The sequence below is a fragment of the Citrus sinensis genome, chromosome 7 (assembly GCF_022201045.2).
Source record: "Citrus sinensis cultivar Valencia sweet orange chromosome 7, DVS_A1.0, whole genome shotgun sequence".
Taxonomy (NCBI): Eukaryota; Viridiplantae; Streptophyta; class Magnoliopsida; order Sapindales; family Rutaceae; genus Citrus; species Citrus sinensis.
The window spans coordinates 2,836,038-2,856,814 of NC_068562.1; the positions used below are offsets into that span (position 1 = coordinate 2,836,038).

Sequence of the window (20,777 nt, forward strand, 5' to 3'; positions counted from 1 at the left end):
AGACTAATTGAGCTCATCCGTTTTCTGGAAAATTATATTTGGTTTTATGAACCGAATCATAGATGGCAAAGTAGACATTAAACCCCCGACAACCAACAAAAACACATCTTCGACACTAGTGTTTACAGTTTAGGCAGCCCAAATTAAAAAATGCGCTAATCCATATTATTTCTCAACTTTCGGGAGAATAATTCTGACTACCAGGATTTACACTAAAGGAGATCTTATGGGGCACCCTTTTCTAGGCCTTTTTCTAAAAGAACCAGATGGAGCTACATAACATTCTTCTAATGGCTTTGGAGTGCTCCAATTTTTCTGTTTAATACATCTTATGGTCTTCTCTTCTTTACTTGCCCAATCTACCTGTACCAGGAAGAAAGAATGCTTTACGAGTTAATTTTCCCTTAAAATAATAAAAACTGTTTATAGATAATAAAGCAGTTCCTCCAAAAGCACTTACTTTGCATTCTACCGAACAGAATTTGACCGATGACGACAAATTTGACCATCCACATATTTCACACTTCCTGCCGATCACTTTTGGATTATGTTTCTCGTTGCTTTGCCTTTGAGATATGTAAACAATTCTTTGCCCATTGATTGAGTATGTCTGGATATCAGACACATCCAACAATTTTTTTATCATCAAAACTGTGGTTGCTGTTTGACGTGAAGCTTTACACACCTGAGATTAAATAAGTTAACAAAATCACTATTAGTACTGGCAGTCACTGCTAAGCAAAGAGAAGAAAAAACAAGAACTTACTCGCAACACATTGTGGTCATCGTGTGTGTGGGTGTTATTTTTACAATCTTCACAGAAGGGTAAGCCCTTGCACTCGCAGCAGAAGTTGGTAGTGAATTTTGGGCTGCATTGACAGGGCACATAAAATTTGGCTTGTATAAAATCCTGTAACCATGACAGATCGCCTTCCTGTGCTTCCATGATTGTCTACAATATTGAGTAAATACCTTGAACAAAATCTCTCTCTTTCGATTCAATTGCTTGCTTTCTGTAGTTCAGGCTCTTTAATCTTATCGTATTGATATCGTTAGTTTTATATTATAACAGGATTTCTTATCCGCAAGGGTCACGGAGTCCTAGTTATTATATTCTGATAATTTGTTGAAGCAGCCAAATTTTGTGTAGAATAGGAGGAAATAAAAAGGAGAAAACCTTGTCAAAATAAGAATAATAAGAAAAAGCTGATGTGGATTGTGCCACAAGAATTTTTTTTCTTTTATTTTCTTTTCTCATAAAAAAAAAATAAAAAAATCAGTTATCACTCAGGTATCAAAGTCCTATCAGAACTTTCAGCAAACACCTTCCGGGCATTTACAATCAACCCGGCTTAACATTATTACATGCGTATTACGCAAACTTGAAAGACCCAATTCCCAGTATGGCACAAAGAACATGGACAACTGGAGCAACCCACTACACTAATTCGGCAGCACAAGCTCTGAGAACCAATGGCAGAGTAAAACTATTAGGAGAAAGACCCAAATTTATCATTTGACCATACAAAGAAATATCCATTTCCTGGGTCGGTGGTTGTCACTCTTTGAATAGCCCCTTATCAATGTGTAGTAAATAATTATTTGGTCGAACGCATACTGTTGTTGATGATTTGGGCATGGAGATGAAGATGCTCTGGGTGATAAGATAAGATAACGGAGGGTTTTGGGAGTTAGAAAATTGAAATTGCGTAGAGAGCTAACAACAAGAGAGGGTGTATTTAACGCGGGAACCAACGGTCCAATTTCCGAAGAGGTAAAAGCATTTGACCAACTTTTTGAACACTTTTATTAGTTGTTGCGATGTGGCATAATATCACCGATACATAATTCTTCCCTACCCAAATATCATTGGTAAGTTATAACATTTGTCTGATAATGTGGGTAGGAATAGTAAAATTATCCGAAATATGTCCGTAAAAAGCTTTCAGCTGTAGGTAATTTTATAGGTTGCGGATGGATTTTTTATAGTGAAAAAAAATTGCATGAGTATTTGCCAATCTGCATTCTTTTTTCTTTTTTTTCAAAAACAGATTTTTATTTTTATTTCAATCATAAAATTACATTAAAAAAATGTTTATAAATATATTTAATGTAAAGTTATCACTCGTGACCTAAACTTAACCTAACCTAACTCATTGAAGCCGCATGTATTGCTCTTTTTAAAGAGTGTGTCTATGTGTGTATGTAAAGATCGATACAATAAGCTTTTAATAAGTAGAAATTTTGTAATTTTCAAGTTTAATATTATTAATATTTTTATTTTTATTTGAATTTTTTTTTTGTTTTGCTTTAATGAGTTGAATTTAATGATTGCTTGCTAAAGTTGGCTTCTTATTAGTTTAATTAATTGTTAATGGTAGTTGTCCAAAATTCACTTGTTAATATTGTTCACAATACTTGTATATTGATTTAAAGATGGAGCAAGATATTGATCATAGTGATGATGATCTGCATACAACATAAATGTTTTTGTTAGATTGATATATTTTGCATATTTATTTTAATGTTGAAACTTTAATTATTCATTTACATTGATAAAATATAGAACCAAGTATTTTATGCGGATTTTTTAGGGTTGAATTATATCATTTATATTTTTATGTATCATTAAAAGTATATTTTAATATTTGTGATTTTAAATATGGAACTCACAAAAAACCCATTGCGAAGTGTGGGTAAGTTTGGTAATTATTAAAATCTGGAACAACTAATTTCTTTAAAAAATAAAAACTTGCTAGGTAGGTTTAATAATTCAAATTTTCCGCAGGTGCGGGTTCAATAATGACAAACACGCAATGGCTGATATGCATTGTCATTCCTCTATTTGGGTGTCATCTAGCTAGTTGAGATGGAAAAATCCTCTTATATTCAAAATAAGAGATTTAAGGTTTTAATTCTATTTATGTGAGTAGGAAAGAGATTGAATTGCCATTTGATTATAAAAAATAGCATTTATAAAAAGGGAGTTATTTGCACTCTAAACAAAAAAGGAGGAGAAGACTACATTTTTTTTTTCTCTTTTTAATCAAAGAATAAAAATTTGTTCAAAATCTATTATGATTTCCCCATTGTTTTACTAAATATTGTTTTAAGAGATTGGAAATAAATTTTTTAGGATTTATTGCAAGAGGATTACATATTGAATAGTGAGTGTATTATATGAATATTGAGAGTAATTATATTATTTTATTTTATAAGAGAGAGTCCTTATTAGTAATTCATATGATAGGTATTTTTGTAATAAAAATAATTTATTAAAATAAATGTTCAAATAAATTTTAAAGGGCATAATAGTCTCACCGTTACAAAAATTATAATCTTATTATGGAGAGATAACCACTTTCTCCCCAACTAAAATCACTATAAAGTATAAACCATTTACCCCATAATTCTCGTATTTTTGTATTACCAAATTCTCCCCTTCACCTAAAAAAATGAAAAAAAATCTAATTTTTTTAAATTCTTTTACAAATTTACCCTTGGATACAATATTGACGTGATAGTTTATTAATCCTTAACGAAACTTAATTTTAAATGCTTATTTTGTATGACACGATGAAGTGGTTAAAATAAAATAAAAACCAATTAATTGATAGATTAAACTAAAAATAATTTGAAATATAAATAAGTGCACATGTAATAAAAAATTCATAACCCAATTAACAAATGGAATAAAATGATGTTAATTTTATTGCAAAGCTTTCATAGTTTATCACATAAATGGCCAAAATTGCAGTTCTATAAATAATATCCAAAAATCTATTTGGTGAACTTATTTTGGTGGTAGGTATGATTTAATTTTTTATTTTTCATGATAACACATAAAAAGATGTTTTCTTTTACATTGAGAAAATATTTTTTCAATTACACTCTTTTAAATAGTGAAACTTATTTGTTTGAAGGGTAATATTCTCAATTAGTTCTTGTACTTATTTAATGAGTTTTCTCAATGAAAAATTTACTTTCGCATAAAAAACAAAAAACAAAAAAGTGATTCCGCAACAGCTAATAGGGGCATTACAAAAATACTAGCAGTAGCTTCCCCCCACGGGGATTTTTTTTTTCTTTCAACTAAGAAGTTTGCCGTCATGATTTATCACTTGTTATTATTTAAGCAATTGTTCGAATTTCCTTGAAATTGAATGAGCACAATGGGTCTGCTTGTAGGAATATTGAAAAGCTCGGCAACGATATGTCATGCGAAGTGGGCATCAATTTCCCATTTGCCTCGACATTCTATAGACTCAGATGCTAAAAGCATTCTGGTTAATATTCTCTCTTTTTGTTTTGTGACTGTGACAAAGTTATGAGACCCGTAATAAGTATTGCAGAGTTAAAGGTGCGTTTGGAGCAGTTGTGCTTTGTTTTCTTATAGAAATCAATAAGAATATAGGGGACAGCAACGCACCCTAAGTCAAGTCACAACAATAGTAGAGCCGGAGAGTCCGGAAGAGGTGCTCCATTGGGGACAATTTGTACTACTATACTCATCAAATCCCTTTTTTCCTATCTGTTTAAATTTCTTGAAAAGCAAAGGCAAAACACAGATGCGCATGAAAGTTTTCACTGTATTATTTCCAGATTACTTACAGCAATATCAGTATAAACTGAACTTTGGTTTTATTGCAACGTAACTAACTAGGTCTTGGTCATTAATTAGTCGGGTGTATGGACTAAAAACTCTACATTTAACTTGGGTTTTAATTGCTAGCTAGGCTGAAATGAGAAATCACAAAGAAGCCAGCAACCAGAGATTGAAGAGAGACGAAGCAAATAGCATAAACCAAGACAAGAAAGCAGTGGCAGCAGATATTTGATATCTATTGCATAACTTAGCTGGGCAATTTGGCTGGCTGGCATGCATCAAGAGTTCTGTAACACTTGCTGTTGAGCAGGCTGCAGCTAGTGAAAGAAATGCCAGAACCTGTAATTGAAGAAAACAAAAACGTACATGCCAGAACCTGTAATTGAACAAAACAAAAACGTACATATATATGTATTTGTATTTCTTCGTCAAATGAAGAAAATTATATATATGAAAATTTTAAAATGAAATGTAAAAGAAGCTAACGTACCCAATCTCCCGCAATGACAAATAACATTACTCTTGGTCGACGGGGTAAATTCTTAAAGAAAACAGCATAGCCATCTACTAGTCCTAACGCCATACTCCATGGAATCACCAAACCCATTACCGTCACCAAATAACTGCAAAAATTGCTTAATCAAACAACAACATACATACATCAAGTCTCTCATAAATTGAATTCTTAACAACTAATATTGACTTCAACTTCTTGACCTCTAATCTCTTCTTCCAATTTGCAATAGGCATCAAAGGACATAAATTAAATTAAGACACTGGGAATTTACCAGAAAGAAGTGTAGCTGTAGAATTCGACATGAAAACTCATAAAAAGGATTGAAGCGGAGGAGAAAATGGTCTGACCAAAACGCAAAGCCAAGCTGGCGCTTGACCCCAGTGCTCCCGGCACTTCGTCCATTGAATCAATATTGTTTGGCACTTCATCCCCAGAATTCAATTAGAAATGAATAAAAGGGAACAAAAGCCATGAGTAGCTGGGGAACCAGCTAGACCGCAGAAAATGGGTAACAGAAGCAAACTGTTGCCAGTGTGATACAATTTCAAAGTCTTTTTTATATTCTGTTTGATTTTGTGATGGAAAAATAGAGACGTGTTGGTTAATGGCTACAGTCTTTCTTTCATTCCTTGGACTTTATTTTTTATCCTGCACGGTATTGGTCAATCAAACGGGGTAAAACTTAACTTAAACATTGATTAGAAAATTATAAAAATTACCCGATTAGGAATGTATATATATCAAACGGAAAAGGAATCTAAGTAAAGTTACAAGCAAACAAAAAGTTTAGAAATAAGAAAACGTCAATTTCAAAACCCAGTGAAAGCTGGAGTTTAATTGAACCATAACTTACATCAATAACAGGACACTTTAGACTATTTCTTTGAGATGAATCTCATTGTTTCTATGGAAGTCTTTTCATCAGCCCACTTACTAGTTATTACTACATCAGTTTTTCCCACTTTTGTTTGACTGCACTTGCTACGTCATTATGTATTTAACTTTTCTCTCTCTCTCTCTTTATTTATATATATATTTATTTTAAAAAATTCTAATTCTTGCATGGACCTATCCAGTACCAATAATGGAAGCGATTTCAGGTACATTTGGAACGAATACAACGTGTAGGCCGAATTTGGGCCATCTCGAAGCCAAAAAGTTGTCTCTTTTGCTGGAAAGATCAATTAATATTTTTCTTAAATTAATCCTTTTTATCTGCACTAACTTTTGAAGAATGGGTCCTTCACTCATTTGCATTTGAGTTAATAGTCATTCTTAATGGTCCATATAACTTACAAAGCTTCATGAGTCGCGCTTTGGAATCACTATCATTAATGAGTGGGAACAGCTCTCCGTCATGTTCAAACTCCAGCTCAATGTTTGAAACATTGACAACTTGGAAGTAATTAACATTTTCAAATCATCACGAAGTTGGGGGGGGGGGGGGAGGGGGAATGGATGTGCATGGTGATCCTACGCAACGAGTCTTCCAAGATAATCCTTTGTATGAATCAACATACACCTTGTATGTGTCTGAGAGAGAATCTAAACGATCTTTTTGCCAGAGCTGAGATATGAGTTTAAAGAATGGCCTCCCAACTCCAAGCACAAACACCGAAACACGACAATTTAATTATAAAAGGCTGTCAATCATAGACATGCTTCTAAATACATTGATGATCAGATCGTAGGTGCAATTTTTTAAAATCAGAGCATGGAAACTGAGATCGGTAAAAGAATCCCAAAAATTAAATATGATAGAAGGAATACGCCCCCACAAATCCTGGTCACATTTGAATTATCTCTTTCTGCTAAAACCACCCTAGGATTTATATTTTTTCAGTGGACAAATCAATCTCAAGGTAGAATGTACAAGTGAGTAGGGACAAACAGAATGAATGTCAAATGAGTCCAGCAATTAGCAGTTAAGCACCAATCGAAAATTCAAGTTCAGAATTAAGAACGAATAGTCAAGTTCCTGTAGCCTCTAATTAAGTTAGAGCAATAAAGTTTCCCTGATATCTGAAGCCGGAATACATTTTGGCAAGAGTTGGCATATTCATTCTCCACGGCCAGGAGTTTAATAAATAGTGCTAGCGACCTGGAAAGATGATCATTTATGACCTTCTATGGCCTCATTTCTGACCTTCCATGGGCTAATAAGTTTTGAGGTAATAACAGGATGAACATTAACAATGTCAATTCCAATCACTGCATCAGGCTATTCCCGATCAGGAGAATCCCATAATGGGATGGGCGGCTATAGGCTACATGTGGAAATGTCTCCAGGCTTTCGATATCACTGGTGAGAGGTGTGTTCAGGCCTCAAATCACTCAAACCCATCACCGTTCAGAATTGCAAGCATTATTATAGCATGCCACGATAATATACAGACATGACAACATTCTCAGTGCTACTAAATTGAATTACAGAAATGTTTAGCAACACCTTCAACATGTTTCAAAATCTGAATAGGAATAAGTACACTCATACAAGAAAAGCTCTATTGCTCAAGCTGTGCATACCAGATACCCTGGATCTTAACATCCTTTGGAACCTTGGCTCCCATATCAGTATCAGATGGCTGAAGGCTCTCAAACACTCCAATAACCTCTCCAGTCTCAGGCTTGCTCTTGGTAACGCTGAGGGTGATCTTCCCTGTTGAAGATGAAGTATTCTTGATATTCTCCTTGGCGAGATCTTCCTCATCCCCTCTTCCGCCAGCAGGCAATGCAATAGCATTGTCATAACCAGTTGAACCACCCCTTCCCTTTGGGTCCAAGAAGGATGATCCACGGTATGATGGTACAAGGAACTCTCCTCCGAAATTCTCAGGCTTGCCTGATGCTACCAATTGTTTGATGGTGAAAAGGAAGGGCACACGCTCGCCTCCAGGCAGCTGAACTGTCACAGCAGCATAGTCAATTCCATCCTTCTCCACAAACTTAATGGTGCCATCGGGGGACACTTCAAAAGGTCCCTCAATCTCGTCAAGGGTGTAGGTAAGGCGGGTCATGAGCTTGGTGTTCTGGAAATCTGGTGGGGCATTCTTGTTGACACTCTCAGCCTTGACAGTGAAGGAAGTTGGTTCTAGGCAGAACTTCTTAGCCTGGTATTTGCCAGGTTTGAAGGCAAAAGAGTCAACTCCGCCATCAATGGTTGGGCACTGGTTAGCAGTTCCGGTTCCCTTTACTTCCATGTATGTCTTGCTCTGGATTTCATCATAGGTTAGCCTCTTTGGAACACCTTCAGCACTTGCTCCCTGAGGAAACAAGCAATTATTCAACAATGTCAGATCATAAAGTCCTTTCCCAACAACATTTTCACTATCTTTAAACTAATTCTTCGATGATTTAGTTATAGTAACAGCAATTATAACAAATTAAAATTGAAATTTGGTCTGTTGACGGCCTAAACTCTGAGAGTGAGAGAACATTTATTGGCGCCTGATAATTGTTGCCTTCTCCGTCAATTGAAAAGAGCCACAACCCGTCTCCAAATATTTATAGTAGTGTATCGGCATAATTCAGAACAGAACAACATGATGGGGATAAATTAATGACTAGGAGCATTTAGTACACTTTTGCGTTGACAAGTGAAAATCGAAACTAAACATACCAAGAAATAATACAACACATGTTACAAAATCATTATGCTGTCACATATGTACTAAAAAAATAATAATCGATAGTAGTAAATAGAAGCAAAAGGAAAACATAGTAAGAGATGATAGACAGACCGAAACGACGAGAGCAGAAGTGGCGAGGGCAAAGCCAGCGATCTTGGTAGCATCAACACATTTCTGAGCCAAATCCTTCAAGTCATTATTCAAAGTGCAAGAGATCCTAGCACCAGCTGAGTCGACACCAAAAGCCTTCGAAACGCTCTGTGAAGACCTCAGCTGCAGGCTGCTGCTGCGAGCGGGTACCACACCCACCTTGGTGGGTTGCATCAGTGTAGCTGCGGCTTGTAACGAGGCTGCCATCTTGCTCCCTACCACTCGTGGGTTACTTGCTAGTATCCCTTTATCTTCTAAGAAACAAACTAAACTCTTTACAGAGGGTTACTTGTTTTGTATGTGGAGGAAGGGATTATTTTGGTGGCTTTGGTGGGAGTAAGATAAGAGATAGGATAAGGCTTCTTCCTATTGGATGCTTGAAGCTAATGTCGTTGGTTTCTTGATTTGCCACGTGGAATATTTTTCATTTCGGATAAAGATACTGACATTGATACTTTCTCCATCTTTCATCAAAATGCCGACCGGTGATGTGGGGAAATAAAGCTGGTTCAGATTTCAGATCCTTTGAAGTCACAAAATAAGACCAACGTAACGTGTGGTTGCAACAAATTCAATAACAAGCTCGCACTCAAAAATCAGTTTTAAGTCCGTTTGCCACAGCCTATGTCCATTGAATTTAAAGTTGAAATGAGTATTAATTATTTTAATTTTAAATTTAATAATTGTAATGGATTCTCTGAGTTAGAGTATAACCAACATAGTTAGACTCGATGAATAACATTTTAAAATTTTATCTTAAATTTATGTGATAAACTCTTAATCATTTGATAAAATAACGCAACACACTTCAAATGAAATTTAAAATAAAATCATAAAATGTCTATGATTAGACTAACAGCAAGTCATCAACCCTTACAAACAACTCAATCTATCCGCACGCACATGACATTAACAATACTGATTAGTGTAAACTAATTAGAATAAAAAATATTATACTATCATTAGAAGACCAATAAAATTCCCTATAATTCAATTTTTTTGTCTCACATACTTTCTGGGCTTGTCATTTTCTTTTTGGAACTCATTTCAGTTATAAAAAAAACATCATTATTCATAACGTTAAACCCTGGAAACGCCCACAAATGCCATTAACCCCTACAAGCAACAACTTAATAGCCCATAGGAGGTCCTGAACTGCGACCTTTGCTTCATTAGTGTCAAATATTTTTCTTAATTTCTGTATGTTTATAAGATTATTTCTGAGAATTTTTGAGCCAGCACACTCTCCGTGTTATCTGTTCGAGAAATTTTAGGCAACATTATAGAATCTATGGTAGATGGCCTTTGGTTATCTTTCTTACCAAAGGCAAAGGGGCTTATATCTATTGCAAGTTGGGTTGTATTGGTTGCTCCAAGATGGGCTTTTAGAGACTGATCAATTTAAGAGCAGCAGATGCGAAAGTCATTATCAACATCAGAAACCCAAACCGCATTCTATGATTACGCTCCTATTGACAACAAAACAAGAGCCATTAGCCTTTAAATCTCAAACCCCAATCTGAAAATAAGATAAAACCGAATAAAATCTTTTTTAATAATAATCTTAAAACCCCGAGAAAATCACTTCTACCCAAATGATCAAACCATAATAAACACCGTAAATTTATTCGACGGTTAATTAGAAGGCATTCAGAATGAGTAGGAGGTGATTTATTCATCATATAAAAGATAAGACGGTAAATCTGCAATCATCACTACGCCCACTTTCATGACCATACAGGCAAAAATCAACATTACCACCAAAATAATGATATAAAAAAAAACGATAATTTTCTTTGTCAAAAGCTTGAAGAGCAAAATTGATGATGAGGGTTAGGAGTTCTCTCAGACAAATGCCTCGATTTGTCGTCACGATTGTAAGAATGGAAATTATCGGACTCGTCATCATTTTTTGATCATCACCGAGAAATCATCCCTTCATCATTCATTTACATGCAAGAGATATTAGCCATCTTTAAAATTCAAAAAACAAAACAAAAAAAATAAAGATATAGACCATAGAGGTCCGTCAACAATGAAAATAACAGAACGAGAGGCTCGAAGCTGCTGATGGTTTATGAAGGTCTCGTCTGATTTTATAGGGGAGAGAGCCCGCAAGGTTTTAGGGTTAGGGTTTTCGCCTCAATTTTTTCTTCTTTGATTATACCATTGCTGAATCCCTTTTGGACCGTAGGCGACGTAACTTTTTACACAAAGCCATTTGGAAAATGAGCCCAATGGGCTCACGCATTTATCGCCGGTGGACATTGGCTGGTGGTGGATGTTGTAAACCACACCCCCCCCCCCTCCCCCTTTTTATTGTAAACTTTAAATGTATTATTTTAACTTTATTTAAATAATTAATTTATTTAAATTTTATTTAATTTTAAATTTAATTAGTAATAAAATTATTTTTATATTAGATTTTTTCATTTCATTAGTTGGAGAGAACTAAAAATTTTTAATTCAAAAACTAATGCGCAAAATGTTGAATTGCATATGAATTGAGTCAAATCCGCATCCGATCCGCAGACGTATGGATTAAGTCAAATCCACATCCAATCCGCAGATGTATGGATTGGATTTGGATTGAATTTTATCAATCCGTGAATTAAATTGGATTGAAAAATTATAATCCGCAAAATGATGGATCGAATATGGATTGAAGTCCAATCCGTAAAATCAGATCCGCGAACACCCCTACTGTCTATGATCGAGTTGATCGGAATTTGGAACAAAGATTAAAACATATTTTAAGCAAACGAGGGTTGACATTGGTTTATTAAAATTCTAAAGCATACACATATTCTTGGTAAAAATAAGAATGTTTTTGTTCATGTTCCAGTTGGTTGCACAGGCAAACACAATTCTGCAGTCCAAGGTACTAGAACTAGAGGAACTAGATGAGGTGAAGCACCAAGGCCCAGACAGGGTACACCAACAGAAGAACAATGCCGAGAGTGTTGGAAATACCGTGGCCTTGAGTGAAAGAATTTCTGAACCCACCAGATGCTCTAATGTGTTCTTGCAGTAAGTAACAGCCAATTAGAAGACAAATTACAACACCAACCCAGCTGTCCTTCAGCGTGTGTGCAAAGAAACTTGGAGCCACCACTAAAAGAAGAATCAGCGATCCAGGCATATCCAGCCAATCTGCAGAGAGACCCATCGTTTTTATATTGGCAAGGGAAATAGAAAGTAAGAGCAGCATATCATCCTAGGATTGCTGAAAAGTTATGATGGAGAAGTTAAATGAGTGCACTGAGTTGAACATATACCTGGAAAATGTCTTGGAAAGAAAAGTCTTAGCACTACTGCAATGAAAGCTATCCATCTTCCAACCTCTCCTCTGAGTGATCATTAGTCAAGAATCCAATTTCAGCTGAAGACAATCATAAAAAAATAAAAAGCAAGTGACTGCAGAAATTTTCACCTAAAAAAGTTGAATAGCACTGAGGGAAAACTAAAGAATATGTAAGGTACTAAGAGTGCAGTCAGCATGTTCGATCTCCAGTTTGTTCGATCCAATATCAACAAGTAACTGCAATAAATAACATTAAGAGACTAAGTTAGTAATTACAAAATACACCAATAGCTAAACTGAACATGATATGGAGCTCAAGGCAGAGACAACAGGTATTCACAGAACTGTGTGAAGGCTAGAACAATCAAGCCTTTCCTGTGTTTAAAATTGAGACAGTTTAGAAGGCAATTAGGATGTGACAGCCTGTAGTCATCTACAGCAATAGTACTGCACTTAAGTTTCTGGTAATAATAAATAGTCATCTACAGCAATAGTATAACTCTTGCAAAAAATTCAACACAGTTACAATGTGTGAAAGGTCTGTAATACTCATGATCTTTTTCTTCTTTTCTCTTTATCATCTCGGCATCCAAGATTAAGAAAGAGGAGGAAATTAAAACGAACGCAGAACAGTTTTCCTTTCGAACAGCAACATGACATGAGCATATCAATTACAACTTAAGTATGAAACAAAGTTAGAATTCTTATATTTTCCTCAAGTACTGCCTGAAATCTTACTGAACAATAAAGAAGTTTGAAGCATAGGATAGTCCTCAGCTAACTGGGTTGAATCACCTACAAGGTTTGGGGAATATCCATCGGATGCCTAACAGGTCAAGCCTGAACCATATGCAGTATAAATACTCATAATATATCTGTGCTTATGTAAGCAAACAAAAAAATTGAATTGATAGTCAAGTTACAGAGAAAATTTTATTCATACAGATATATAATGAATCTGACAATAATCACCATAAACATAATAAGCTTTGGGTCCTCCCTTTAAATCATTGCATCTATCGACATACCGTCATTTGGTTCATCATAACATTAACATTTTTTTTTTAAATGTCATTTTCCCCTGTTTAAATTCAGAGCAGCAAAGTAATCATAGGAGTGAAAAAAATTTATTTGACAGTATAGTTGTATATGTTATTAAACTTCTGCAGACTGATTCTATTTATATATCATTTAAAAAAAATTAAAAATAAAAATAGCCTAATTGTCAGGAAGTTGCATGAGGAAAAGGCTTAGAATTAAACAATCAACAAATATAAGGAAGCCATTTAAGAAAATGTAGATAAAGAAATAGTGTTTTGACTTTTCTATTTTGACAAACATCGCTTAAAAGAAACCGCTACTCCTCAACAAAGAAAATTACAACAGATTAAACAAGAGCATCAAAGATCAAGGCATTCTGATGACAAACGCACCAATTAAGTAAACAGAGAACAGATTGTGATGTATTGATGTGTAATGTATTCATAAGAATAAAATACCCACATAGCAGCAAAGGAGGCAACCCATTTGAGAAAAGAAGTGCCGAAGCCAAGGCCCCCAAGCCTGGTTGCATCATTGACGAGCTTTTTTGCAGCAATCTTAAGCTCATTGAAATCAGAGCTGATCAACTCTGCTGCAACCTGATCATCAGTTTTCATAGCCAAATAATTCAATCTCCCCATTTCGCCTTTCCGTTCCGGGAAACAAGAAATCCAACCCTGAATGAAAATCAATAATCTCTTATATATAAACCTCTGCGTCTGTTACGGAAAAAAATTGAGATTTGAGATGGAGCAACCTACGCAAAGACAGACAAGAGACAACTAAGAGGAGTAAGACGCTTATCAGTAGCTATTACTATTATTCCCCGTTTTAGTTGGGACTTTACCTTGTTGGATATTTTATCTTTGGAAACCAAAGTGCAAGTAACTGTGAGGGGGCCCCCGCGTTTTGAGCTTAGCTTTTAACCCTTTCGAGAATGTGAGACATTGACGCCAACTGCCATAAGTTTCGGATCCCATCCGTTTTTGTTTCGGCTTTTCACCGCTGGGCCGTGGCCCGTGGGAATGGGATGGGGGCTCATCAAGTTTAAGACAGTGGTCCACGTGGCTCTACGCCACTTCTTGGATCTTGCTTACGTGCCGACTTCCGGGGATGTACACGTTGGGTCTTTTGGTTTTAAAGACTAAAGAGTGATGTAACTTGGCGTCTGTTGTGGGTTTAAGCCCCGAAGTGTACAGAACCTAAACTGGGCTAAGACTATCATTAAAATAATAATAATAATAATAATAAATTGCTGCCCATCGATTTATTGAATTCACAACTCATCATTGGATATAAAACCATTTTCAACAGTGATATCTATTTTGTAATCCATCTCTTACTTTTATTCTCTTTGCCAATTTTATAGAACTCCCATAAATTTGTACACATAAAATTAGAAGAATACTTTTTGCATGTATATTACTCGATTTCTGGTTCCGATCAGGATTTGAGTTTCATGGAACCATCGGGACACAGATCTCAATCCAAACTCCAGAGCCATCGACTTGAATTTTTTAATCACACATAATCTAAAATCTCTTGCTCCATTTGCGGCTTGCAATATGCCATACTTTCTTACTGGGCTCAGAATTTGAGCCCATATTTTGTGGCCCAATTGTGGGCTTCAATTTCGTACCTAAGAACTTAACCATTACACTCAACTAGACATCGAGGGATCTGGGGAAGGCAGACGAAAGCCATTGGTTTGATGTTCAAAATTTGAGGGGCTTTTTTTTTTTTTTTTTTAATTTTCCTTTTCTTAACGAAAGTCAGCCGAACGTTTTCATTGCCAATTTTAAAGTCCAATATTATGGGCAGTGCACACTGCACACAGTCGTGGTTGTGTTCGTAAGCTGATGGACTCCGTTAATCCCCGCATCCAAAGTCGAGTTTTTTTCTGAGATGTCAGGAAGAACCGATTTTTTTATTTCTCCAATCCGGTGACTGTGAGTCTGTGACTGTGAATGCCTTTCTCTAATTGTAAAAAAGAAACACCTCCTTTCGTTTAATATTAAATATATATAATATAATATAAAGCTGTCTTAAAAAGAAAATAAAAGTTGTCCAAAAATGAAGATTCACTTGCCCCCTACCAGCCTATCCTATTATATTGCCTGTCTACTAATCGGAGAAAGTAACAAAAAAACGTTTCTTTGAAAGCGGACTCTTCCACAACGCCCCAATTATCATTACAAGCCAACAAAAATCACCACAAGGCAACAAATACCAAATAAGGACACACGGAAGGTATATAATATTTGTGACCAAAAGTCTAATCTTGACCGTGACTACTCTATACGAGTGACTCTCATGAGAAGTGATAACTGAGAAGCAAGGGAAGTAATAATTATCTAGCCCATCAAGAAGTATTGTATGCAAACCTTAACCTACAATGAGGAATTCTTAACTTTCTAACTTCCAATAATGGTGTATTACAATGATAAAACATTCCTATTTTCAACAAAAAAGATTTTCATTATTGATCATCAATTTTTTGTTATATTTTAAAAAAAAATTGCTTTACATTTATAAATTTCTTAAAAACATGAAGAGAATTTTATAAATAATTACAGCTTGCAACTTTATAAAAATAAGAGAAAATTTATTAGATAACTATACTTAACCTTGCCTTCACAATTGTCAAATTCACAGTGATTTAATTCTTTCTTTAATTATAAAAAATAATTGAGCGAACGCTGTATTTTTTATTTAATATAAATTAATTTCAATAATTATATAATTATAAATGTTAGTTAAAATCTAAGCAATAATCTTATGTAATTAAAAAAAATAAAATAGATAGCTATACCTCCATAAATCCTGACGATACCTCACAGGCCACTGCTATGTTAAGCGCAACATTTGGAGACACAGTAGGGTTTGTGAAAATCGCATTTGAATAAAATTGATTATTTTGTAGAAACTAGAATTAAAGAACTTGCAAGTGGCATTAACAGAACGATGACGGTGGCTCAGCAAAACAAATTCATAGACAGCTGCTGCTGCTCCACAGAAAGACAATTAGCTGATAAAAGTTACGTGAAATAGGAAGGTGAGTTCTATTGGCGATGATGGTGTTGCCTGGCCTTTCTGGCATCCACGACCGTTTGTTCATGCGAATCACACACCTGAGTCTTGAACTTGCATCCAAACTTCCTAGTCAACGAACCTTTCCATCCCCCAGCGGGACCCTTCTTATCGATGTTCTCAATCACTTTCTTCATCGTAGAACACTCTCTCTCTAGCTGATGCACCCGCGTCCTCATGCTATCCATGTCCAGCCGCAGCACCTGATTCTCCCTCACTGCAACCCTCCACGTGGCACTGCCACTCCCCTCTCCCTCTCCCTCTGTCTCCTCTTCCTGTCTTATTCCCGATGCTCTCCCCGCTTCTTGCGGCGCCCCCTCCGCCGACAACAGTGTCCCGGCAATCGCGTGACGTAGCTGTAACTGCTCAAAAAACAGAACCTGGACCACCGCCCGTAACGGTAGACGCTCGTTCTGTGCCGCGTGTGTGCACGCTTCTAGTGTCAGCTTCTGGCAGTCCAGTACTCCACAGATCTTCTCTCGCTCTGCCTCTGGTATCCAAGAATGCGCCTGTAAAACAGATAATGACAAGCAACGTTGAACATTCATTTGGTTTTAATATCATATTATATTTTGAGTGACTTTTTTTTTTCTTTTTTACTTTGGTAAATAAAATATTCTATTCACTACCTTAAGATAGATATCAACCGCTCTGTAAAGGCCGTCGTCGAAGAGCCTAGCTTGATCGGGAAGAGAGATGGCGAGATTGTAGAATTTTTCCGGTTTAAGATTAGCATCTGAAGCGATCTCCGAAAGATAGCCGTCGATTAATTTACCGACGAGCATCAACGGTGGAGATCTACTTGCAGATGTTGTGGTCTCTCGATTTTCTTCACTCTGTAGTCCATCCAAAAAGTAGCCCAAGATTCTTTCAACACAATTGACATCATACAAGGTTTCGTTGAGATAGGAATAGCTCGGAATTAATAGATCATCGAGCGTAGCTTGATCCAGCTGAGATCCGATTTTCATTTCCAAAGCAGAACGACAGGATTCTGAAGCGTTCAGTATGTTGGCAGCTCTGAGCAAGCCGAACAAGAACCTTGTAGAAGTAGTTGAAGTGGCGGAGGAGCTCTTCTGTAAGGGAAGATTCGCAATTACAGTCTCTAGCAGCTCCCTCTGTTCACTTTCCGAAGGTATTGTTGAAGGCGAGCTCTGCTTTCTGCTAGAGCCAGACCTCCATATTCCTGGAATGTGTTTCTTAGCGTAGAACATCAAACAACTCTCAATAATCTCTCCGCTGACGTCTCGCGATTTCATTTCCGCAATTAATCGCTTAAAGAAGGGCAAATTTAGCTGCGATAGATCTTCAAACCAGGATTGGGATTCTGAAGTCCTCCCGTTCTTTCTACGTAAATTTGTTTCAATTCCGTTCCACAAATTCTGGTTTGAAGCTGATGATCCTCCGCCTTCAGTCACCGGCCAGCCAAACAAGGCAGGGTCGGCGGAGGATGCTCGTAAAGCGATTGAATCAATACATCTCCGAATAATGCCTAGGGATTCCGCAGACGAGACGACGTTTTCGCAGGATTTCAAGGCTCTAATGGAGTCCTTTAAGCTTTTGAAAACGGATTGAGAGAGGAATCTCTCAGTCTTGGAAATGAGGTTGTCCCCGGCGAACTCTTCTGTCATTTCGAGATACTCTCCGGCGCAACGGAGAGGAGCTACGTTAGAAGACGACAGCTCCATCTTCACGCCGTAGCAGAACTTGGCCACCATCTCGAAAGTCTCCGATCCGCCTGGGAAGTCCTCCGGTATGCTGACGTGGCAGGTAACTTCTTCTTCTTCTTCCCCCTCCTCCTCTTCGATTTCAGTTTCCTTTTCTTGTTTCCAAGCCATGGTGGGCTCATTTTCTTGCTCCGTTATCAGTTGGTGAAGCTTGCGACTCTTTGACATTAAAGGAAACTGAAACCATAAACCAAAAAGAAAATGTTATACTAAAATTGAGATTTCTACTAGTAAAAGATGAGAAACATATGAAATTGAACTGACCTTGTGAAGATGAAAGGACATTTCATCAACTTCGATCACAATGTCGCTCGGTAAACCAGTAGTACAAAACCTGCAATGGGAATGGCCCAATAAAATTTCTGACTTCAGAGTATTTCAAAGGAAGATTTTAGAGTGTATTAGCGTAAGACTAACCATGCTTGCCCTTTGGAGGTAGGCTTTCCGGCTGCCATTTTTACCCAATTTTGGTCACAAATTTCTTGCTTTCTCTAATGATTTTGGTCAGAAACTAATTCAGATCCATAAAAATGGAAAAAGGATAGGATAATGAAACCCTAAAGAAAGAAGAAATAAAGTAAAGAACAAGGGTGGAGGCTTATGACTTCTGAGGGGTAGAATGACTGAATGAGAGAGTTAAGAGTTCTTTTTTTTTTTTTTCCTTCTTTTTAATTTAAAATATTATTCTTTTGTTTATGGAGGACTAACAAAATTGAGAATATAAAATGAAAGAGAGAAATGGGGTTCGGAATCAGAGAACTGAGAGAGAGGACAAACGAAGCTCGAACAAATTTCGAAAAGGGGATCATATGATCACTGCTTTAATAAAATTTATTTATTTGTTTCTCTTTCTTTGAATCGCATCAGAATCTCAACCACCTTTCCTTGCTCTAAACGTCAAGAAGGGGGTAAAATTTGGGACTAGAGAGCACGTGTGTCGTTCTCCATTCATCCATTGGAGCTTAATTATATGGAATAGAAGCATCATCCCAATAGCAATAAACTCGTTGCTTGCCAACTGGGGTTTAACTTTTGCGTAAATCATGCAAATTATTATTGCTATTATTGTTATTATTATTAAATTTTGGTCTCATTGCATGCCACAGTTTCAGTTTGCGTCTTTGTTGATAATTAAGACCATACATGACAACAACATATTTCATAGTATGAAAACCATGTGTCTGAATTTTGAAAAAAAAACGAAGAAAAAGGGTAAAATAGTCCATGTGTCTTTTTCTCCTGCAGGCTTACGGTATAACGTCGATCAATAACCTGCACCAACCACTCGTGTTTAGTTATTTTACACAGAATTGTCTGCAGGCTAAGCAATGGATTTTAAGGAATCTTTATATCATGAAACGGCTACAGAAATTAAATGAGGCTAATATATCTTAATCAAAGATGTCGTTCTTATAACAGCTCCCAATAATCCAAGAGGACAGAAAGGCCGTCTTTTAGTCTGGTCCACCTTAGGTGGATGGAATAGAAGATACCTTTGTCTAATTGTCTTCGATTTATGGTTAAAATTGCATGTGGCATGTATGATAGATTAGCCCAATAGGGGAGGGAATCGCCGTTTCGACCGGCCAAGATTAGACTGCAAAGGTCCATAAATACGGAGCATCCGAATAAATAGTCACATGTAGGACATGACCCACTTGTAGATATATAGATATCTCTCTACAAACTTCGATGCCAAGGAAATCTCAACATTCAATTTATATCTCTTGATATTGGCTTCCGAATTTGAAATTTTAGGTCTGAACATAAAAGTCGGGCACTCGGTTACATTTATGGTAACATACCTACTCTTTTGTAGCCTTCCATCCCTGCATTTATGACCCATCTCAATGACTGAGAAGAAAAGCATGTAATCATTTATGAATTTTCACTGGGTTGGGTTGGCATAATTTTGAAAGATTTTATGTTCATATTAATATGTCTGACCAGACCAATCTTACGGACAAGGGTAACGCCGTTTTGAAAGAATTAGAGGGCGGGGTCATCATGTGGATGTGGATAATGATCGAATTATTAAACTAATTAATTAATATCATGATTAGAAAGAAGGGGGGGTTATGATGATGTCAAAAGCAGTGGCTAGTGGAAGACAATTATCAACACCCCACTTGCCTCGAACTGAACCTTCGGATGCATTTGTAACTTCTTTAGACCGAAGAGAAAGATGAAATCATTCGAGAAGTGGACTTTAGTGTTACCGTGCCCTTTATTTCTGCAATCACATGGTTTGGTAACTAATCATTAGACAAAATGCACAAAAGAAAGGATGGGTACAGGGTATATATATATAGTTCATTTGGGCATGCACCACTTGTTTGTTATGCAGTCTATGGTGTGAATGGAAAATGCTTGGTATAGAGAAAAACGAGAGAAAGACGAGAGAAATAATGAAGAAAAGAGTAGAGAGAGATGGCAAAATTCTCTCGTCTTTCTCTCGTCTTTCTCTCTCTCATGCTTCTTTCTCTCTAGCACTACTCGGTGTAAATTGTTCTTCCCGCCCTCTTAATAATATCTAAGACGATATGAAAAGCCAAGACCTTTCAAAAAAAAAAAAAGAAAGAAAGAAAAGCCAAAATTTTCTCTAGGTCAGAACCCCGAACTTGCTTTTGATTATAAAAAATGCTGTAACGTGGGACACCTTGTTCTACTTGAGAAACATGAGCTTCGAACTCTCCACCAGCGCCAAGGTGAA

At 36.4% G+C, this 20,777-nt stretch overlaps 5 protein-coding genes and 1 non-coding gene across 12 annotated transcripts; all 6 read right to left on the reverse strand.

The window, feature by feature from the left end:
* On the reverse strand, window positions 1-1,913 carry LOC102621820 (uncharacterized). The gene is made up of 3 exons (XM_006466630.4): window positions 767-1,913; window positions 461-685; window positions 1-363 (listed from the first exon to the last, which is right to left on the reverse strand). Exons 1-3 carry the CDS (start codon window positions 944-946, stop codon window positions 208-210), a joined length of 561 nt encoding a protein of 186 aa, XP_006466693.1. The 5' UTR covers window positions 947-1,913; the 3' UTR covers window positions 1-207.
* Window positions 1,914-4,569: 2,656 nt separating this feature from the next.
* On the reverse strand, window positions 4,570-5,709 carry LOC102621320 (CASP-like protein ARALYDRAFT_485429). Of its 3 annotated transcripts, none has more exons than XM_006466628.4 (3): window positions 5,395-5,689; window positions 5,097-5,241; window positions 4,570-4,945 (listed from the first exon to the last, which is right to left on the reverse strand). In XM_006466628.4, the coding sequence occupies exons 1-3, from the start codon at window positions 5,523-5,525 to the stop codon at window positions 4,751-4,753; spliced, it is 471 nt and encodes a 156-aa protein (XP_006466691.1). In that variant the 5' UTR covers window positions 5,526-5,689; the 3' UTR covers window positions 4,570-4,750. The 3 variants fall into 3 exon arrangements, with proteins under 3 accessions (XP_006466691.1, XP_006466692.1, XP_015389567.1); XM_006466629.4 differs by having other exon boundaries at window positions 5,097-5,229; window positions 5,395-5,682; XM_015534081.3 differs by having other exon boundaries at window positions 4,804-4,982; window positions 5,395-5,709.
* A 1,763-nt stretch (window positions 5,710-7,472) lies between these two features.
* On the reverse strand, window positions 7,473-9,242 carry LOC102621051 (oxygen-evolving enhancer protein 1, chloroplastic). The gene is made up of 2 exons (XM_006466627.3): window positions 8,864-9,242; window positions 7,473-8,386 (listed from the first exon to the last, which is right to left on the reverse strand). Exons 1-2 carry the CDS (start codon window positions 9,107-9,109, stop codon window positions 7,628-7,630), a joined length of 1,005 nt encoding a protein of 334 aa, XP_006466690.1. The 5' UTR covers window positions 9,110-9,242; the 3' UTR covers window positions 7,473-7,627.
* A 1,500-nt stretch (window positions 9,243-10,742) lies between these two features.
* On the reverse strand, window positions 10,743-10,830 carry LOC112496464 (small nucleolar RNA SNOR75). Its single transcript, XR_003063024.1, has one exon. It is a non-coding gene; the product is annotated as a small nucleolar RNA SNOR75 (small nucleolar RNA).
* Window positions 10,831-11,630: 800 nt separating this feature from the next.
* On the reverse strand, window positions 11,631-14,253 carry LOC102620025 (cold-regulated 413 plasma membrane protein 2). Of its 5 annotated transcripts, none has more exons than XM_006466625.3 (5): window positions 14,095-14,253; window positions 13,710-13,924; window positions 12,336-12,443; window positions 12,181-12,251; window positions 11,631-12,055 (listed from the first exon to the last, which is right to left on the reverse strand). In XM_006466625.3, exons 2-5 carry the CDS (start codon window positions 13,886-13,888, stop codon window positions 11,802-11,804), a joined length of 612 nt encoding a protein of 203 aa, XP_006466688.1. In that variant the 5' UTR covers window positions 13,889-13,924; window positions 14,095-14,253; the 3' UTR covers window positions 11,631-11,801. The 5 variants fall into 5 exon arrangements, with proteins under 5 accessions (XP_006466688.1, XP_006466686.1, XP_006466687.1 ...); XM_006466623.4 differs by having other exon boundaries at window positions 13,710-14,004; window positions 14,095-14,247; XM_006466624.4 differs by having other exon boundaries at window positions 14,009-14,157.
* Window positions 14,254-16,129: 1,876 nt separating this feature from the next.
* On the reverse strand, window positions 16,130-19,002 carry LOC102619748 (BTB/POZ domain-containing protein At5g66560). The gene is made up of 4 exons (XM_006466621.4): window positions 18,482-19,002; window positions 18,329-18,398; window positions 16,967-18,241; window positions 16,130-16,846 (listed from the first exon to the last, which is right to left on the reverse strand). Exons 1-4 carry the CDS (start codon window positions 18,517-18,519, stop codon window positions 16,310-16,312), a joined length of 1,920 nt encoding a protein of 639 aa, XP_006466684.1. The 5' UTR covers window positions 18,520-19,002; the 3' UTR covers window positions 16,130-16,309.
* Between the last annotated feature and the right edge of the window lie 1,775 nt (window positions 19,003-20,777).

What these genes read in the sequence shown, in the direction of transcription:
- LOC102621820 (XM_006466630.4), bottom strand. Translation starts at nt 946, where the DNA reads ATGGAAGCACAGGAAGGCGATCTGTCATGGTTACAGGATTTTATACAA. An exon ending in ATGACCACAATGTGTTGCGA is followed by an intron (nt 686 to 766) that starts GTAAGTTCTTGT and finishes ATTTAATCTCAG; the next exon opens with GTGTGTAAAGCTTCACGTCA. An exon ending in TCTGTTCGGTAGAATGCAAA is followed by an intron (nt 364 to 460) that starts GTAAGTGCTTTT and finishes TTCCTGGTACAG; the next exon opens with GTAGATTGGGCAAGTAAAGA.
- LOC102621320 (XM_006466628.4), bottom strand. Translation starts at nt 5,525, where the DNA reads ATGGACGAAGTGCCGGGAGCACTGGGGTCAAGCGCCAGCTTGGCTTTG. An exon ending in TACAGCTACACTTCTTTCTG is followed by an intron (nt 5,242 to 5,394) that starts GTAAATTCCCAG and finishes TGTTTGATTAAG; the next exon opens with CAATTTTTGCAGTTATTTGG. An exon ending in TTGTCATTGCGGGAGATTGG is followed by an intron (nt 4,946 to 5,096) that starts GTACGTTAGCTT and finishes CTTCAATTACAG; the next exon opens with GTTCTGGCATTTCTTTCACT.
- LOC102621051 (XM_006466627.3), bottom strand. Translation starts at nt 9,109, where the DNA reads ATGGCAGCCTCGTTACAAGCCGCAGCTACACTGATGCAACCCACCAAG. An exon ending in CTTCTGCTCTCGTCGTTTCG is followed by an intron (nt 8,387 to 8,863) that starts GTCTGTCTATCA and finishes TTGTTTCCTCAG; the next exon opens with GGAGCAAGTGCTGAAGGTGT.
- LOC102620025 (XM_006466625.3), bottom strand. Translation starts at nt 13,888, where the DNA reads ATGGGGAGATTGAATTATTTGGCTATGAAAACTGATGATCAGGTTGCA. An exon ending in GTGCTATTCAACTTTTTTAG is followed by an intron (nt 12,252 to 12,335) that starts GTGAAAATTTCT and finishes ATGATCACTCAG; the next exon opens with AGGAGAGGTTGGAAGATGGA. An exon ending in CTTTCCAAGACATTTTCCAG is followed by an intron (nt 12,056 to 12,180) that starts GTATATGTTCAA and finishes GTCTCTCTGCAG; the next exon opens with ATTGGCTGGATATGCCTGGA.
- LOC102619748 (XM_006466621.4), bottom strand. Translation starts at nt 18,519, where the DNA reads ATGGCAGCCGGAAAGCCTACCTCCAAAGGGCAAGCATG. An exon ending in TGTCCTTTCATCTTCACAAG is followed by an intron (nt 18,242 to 18,328) that starts GTCAGTTCAATT and finishes TTATGGTTTCAG; the next exon opens with TTTCCTTTAATGTCAAAGAG. An exon ending in CGGTTGATATCTATCTTAAG is followed by an intron (nt 16,847 to 16,966) that starts GTAGTGAATAGA and finishes TCTGTTTTACAG; the next exon opens with GCGCATTCTTGGATACCAGA.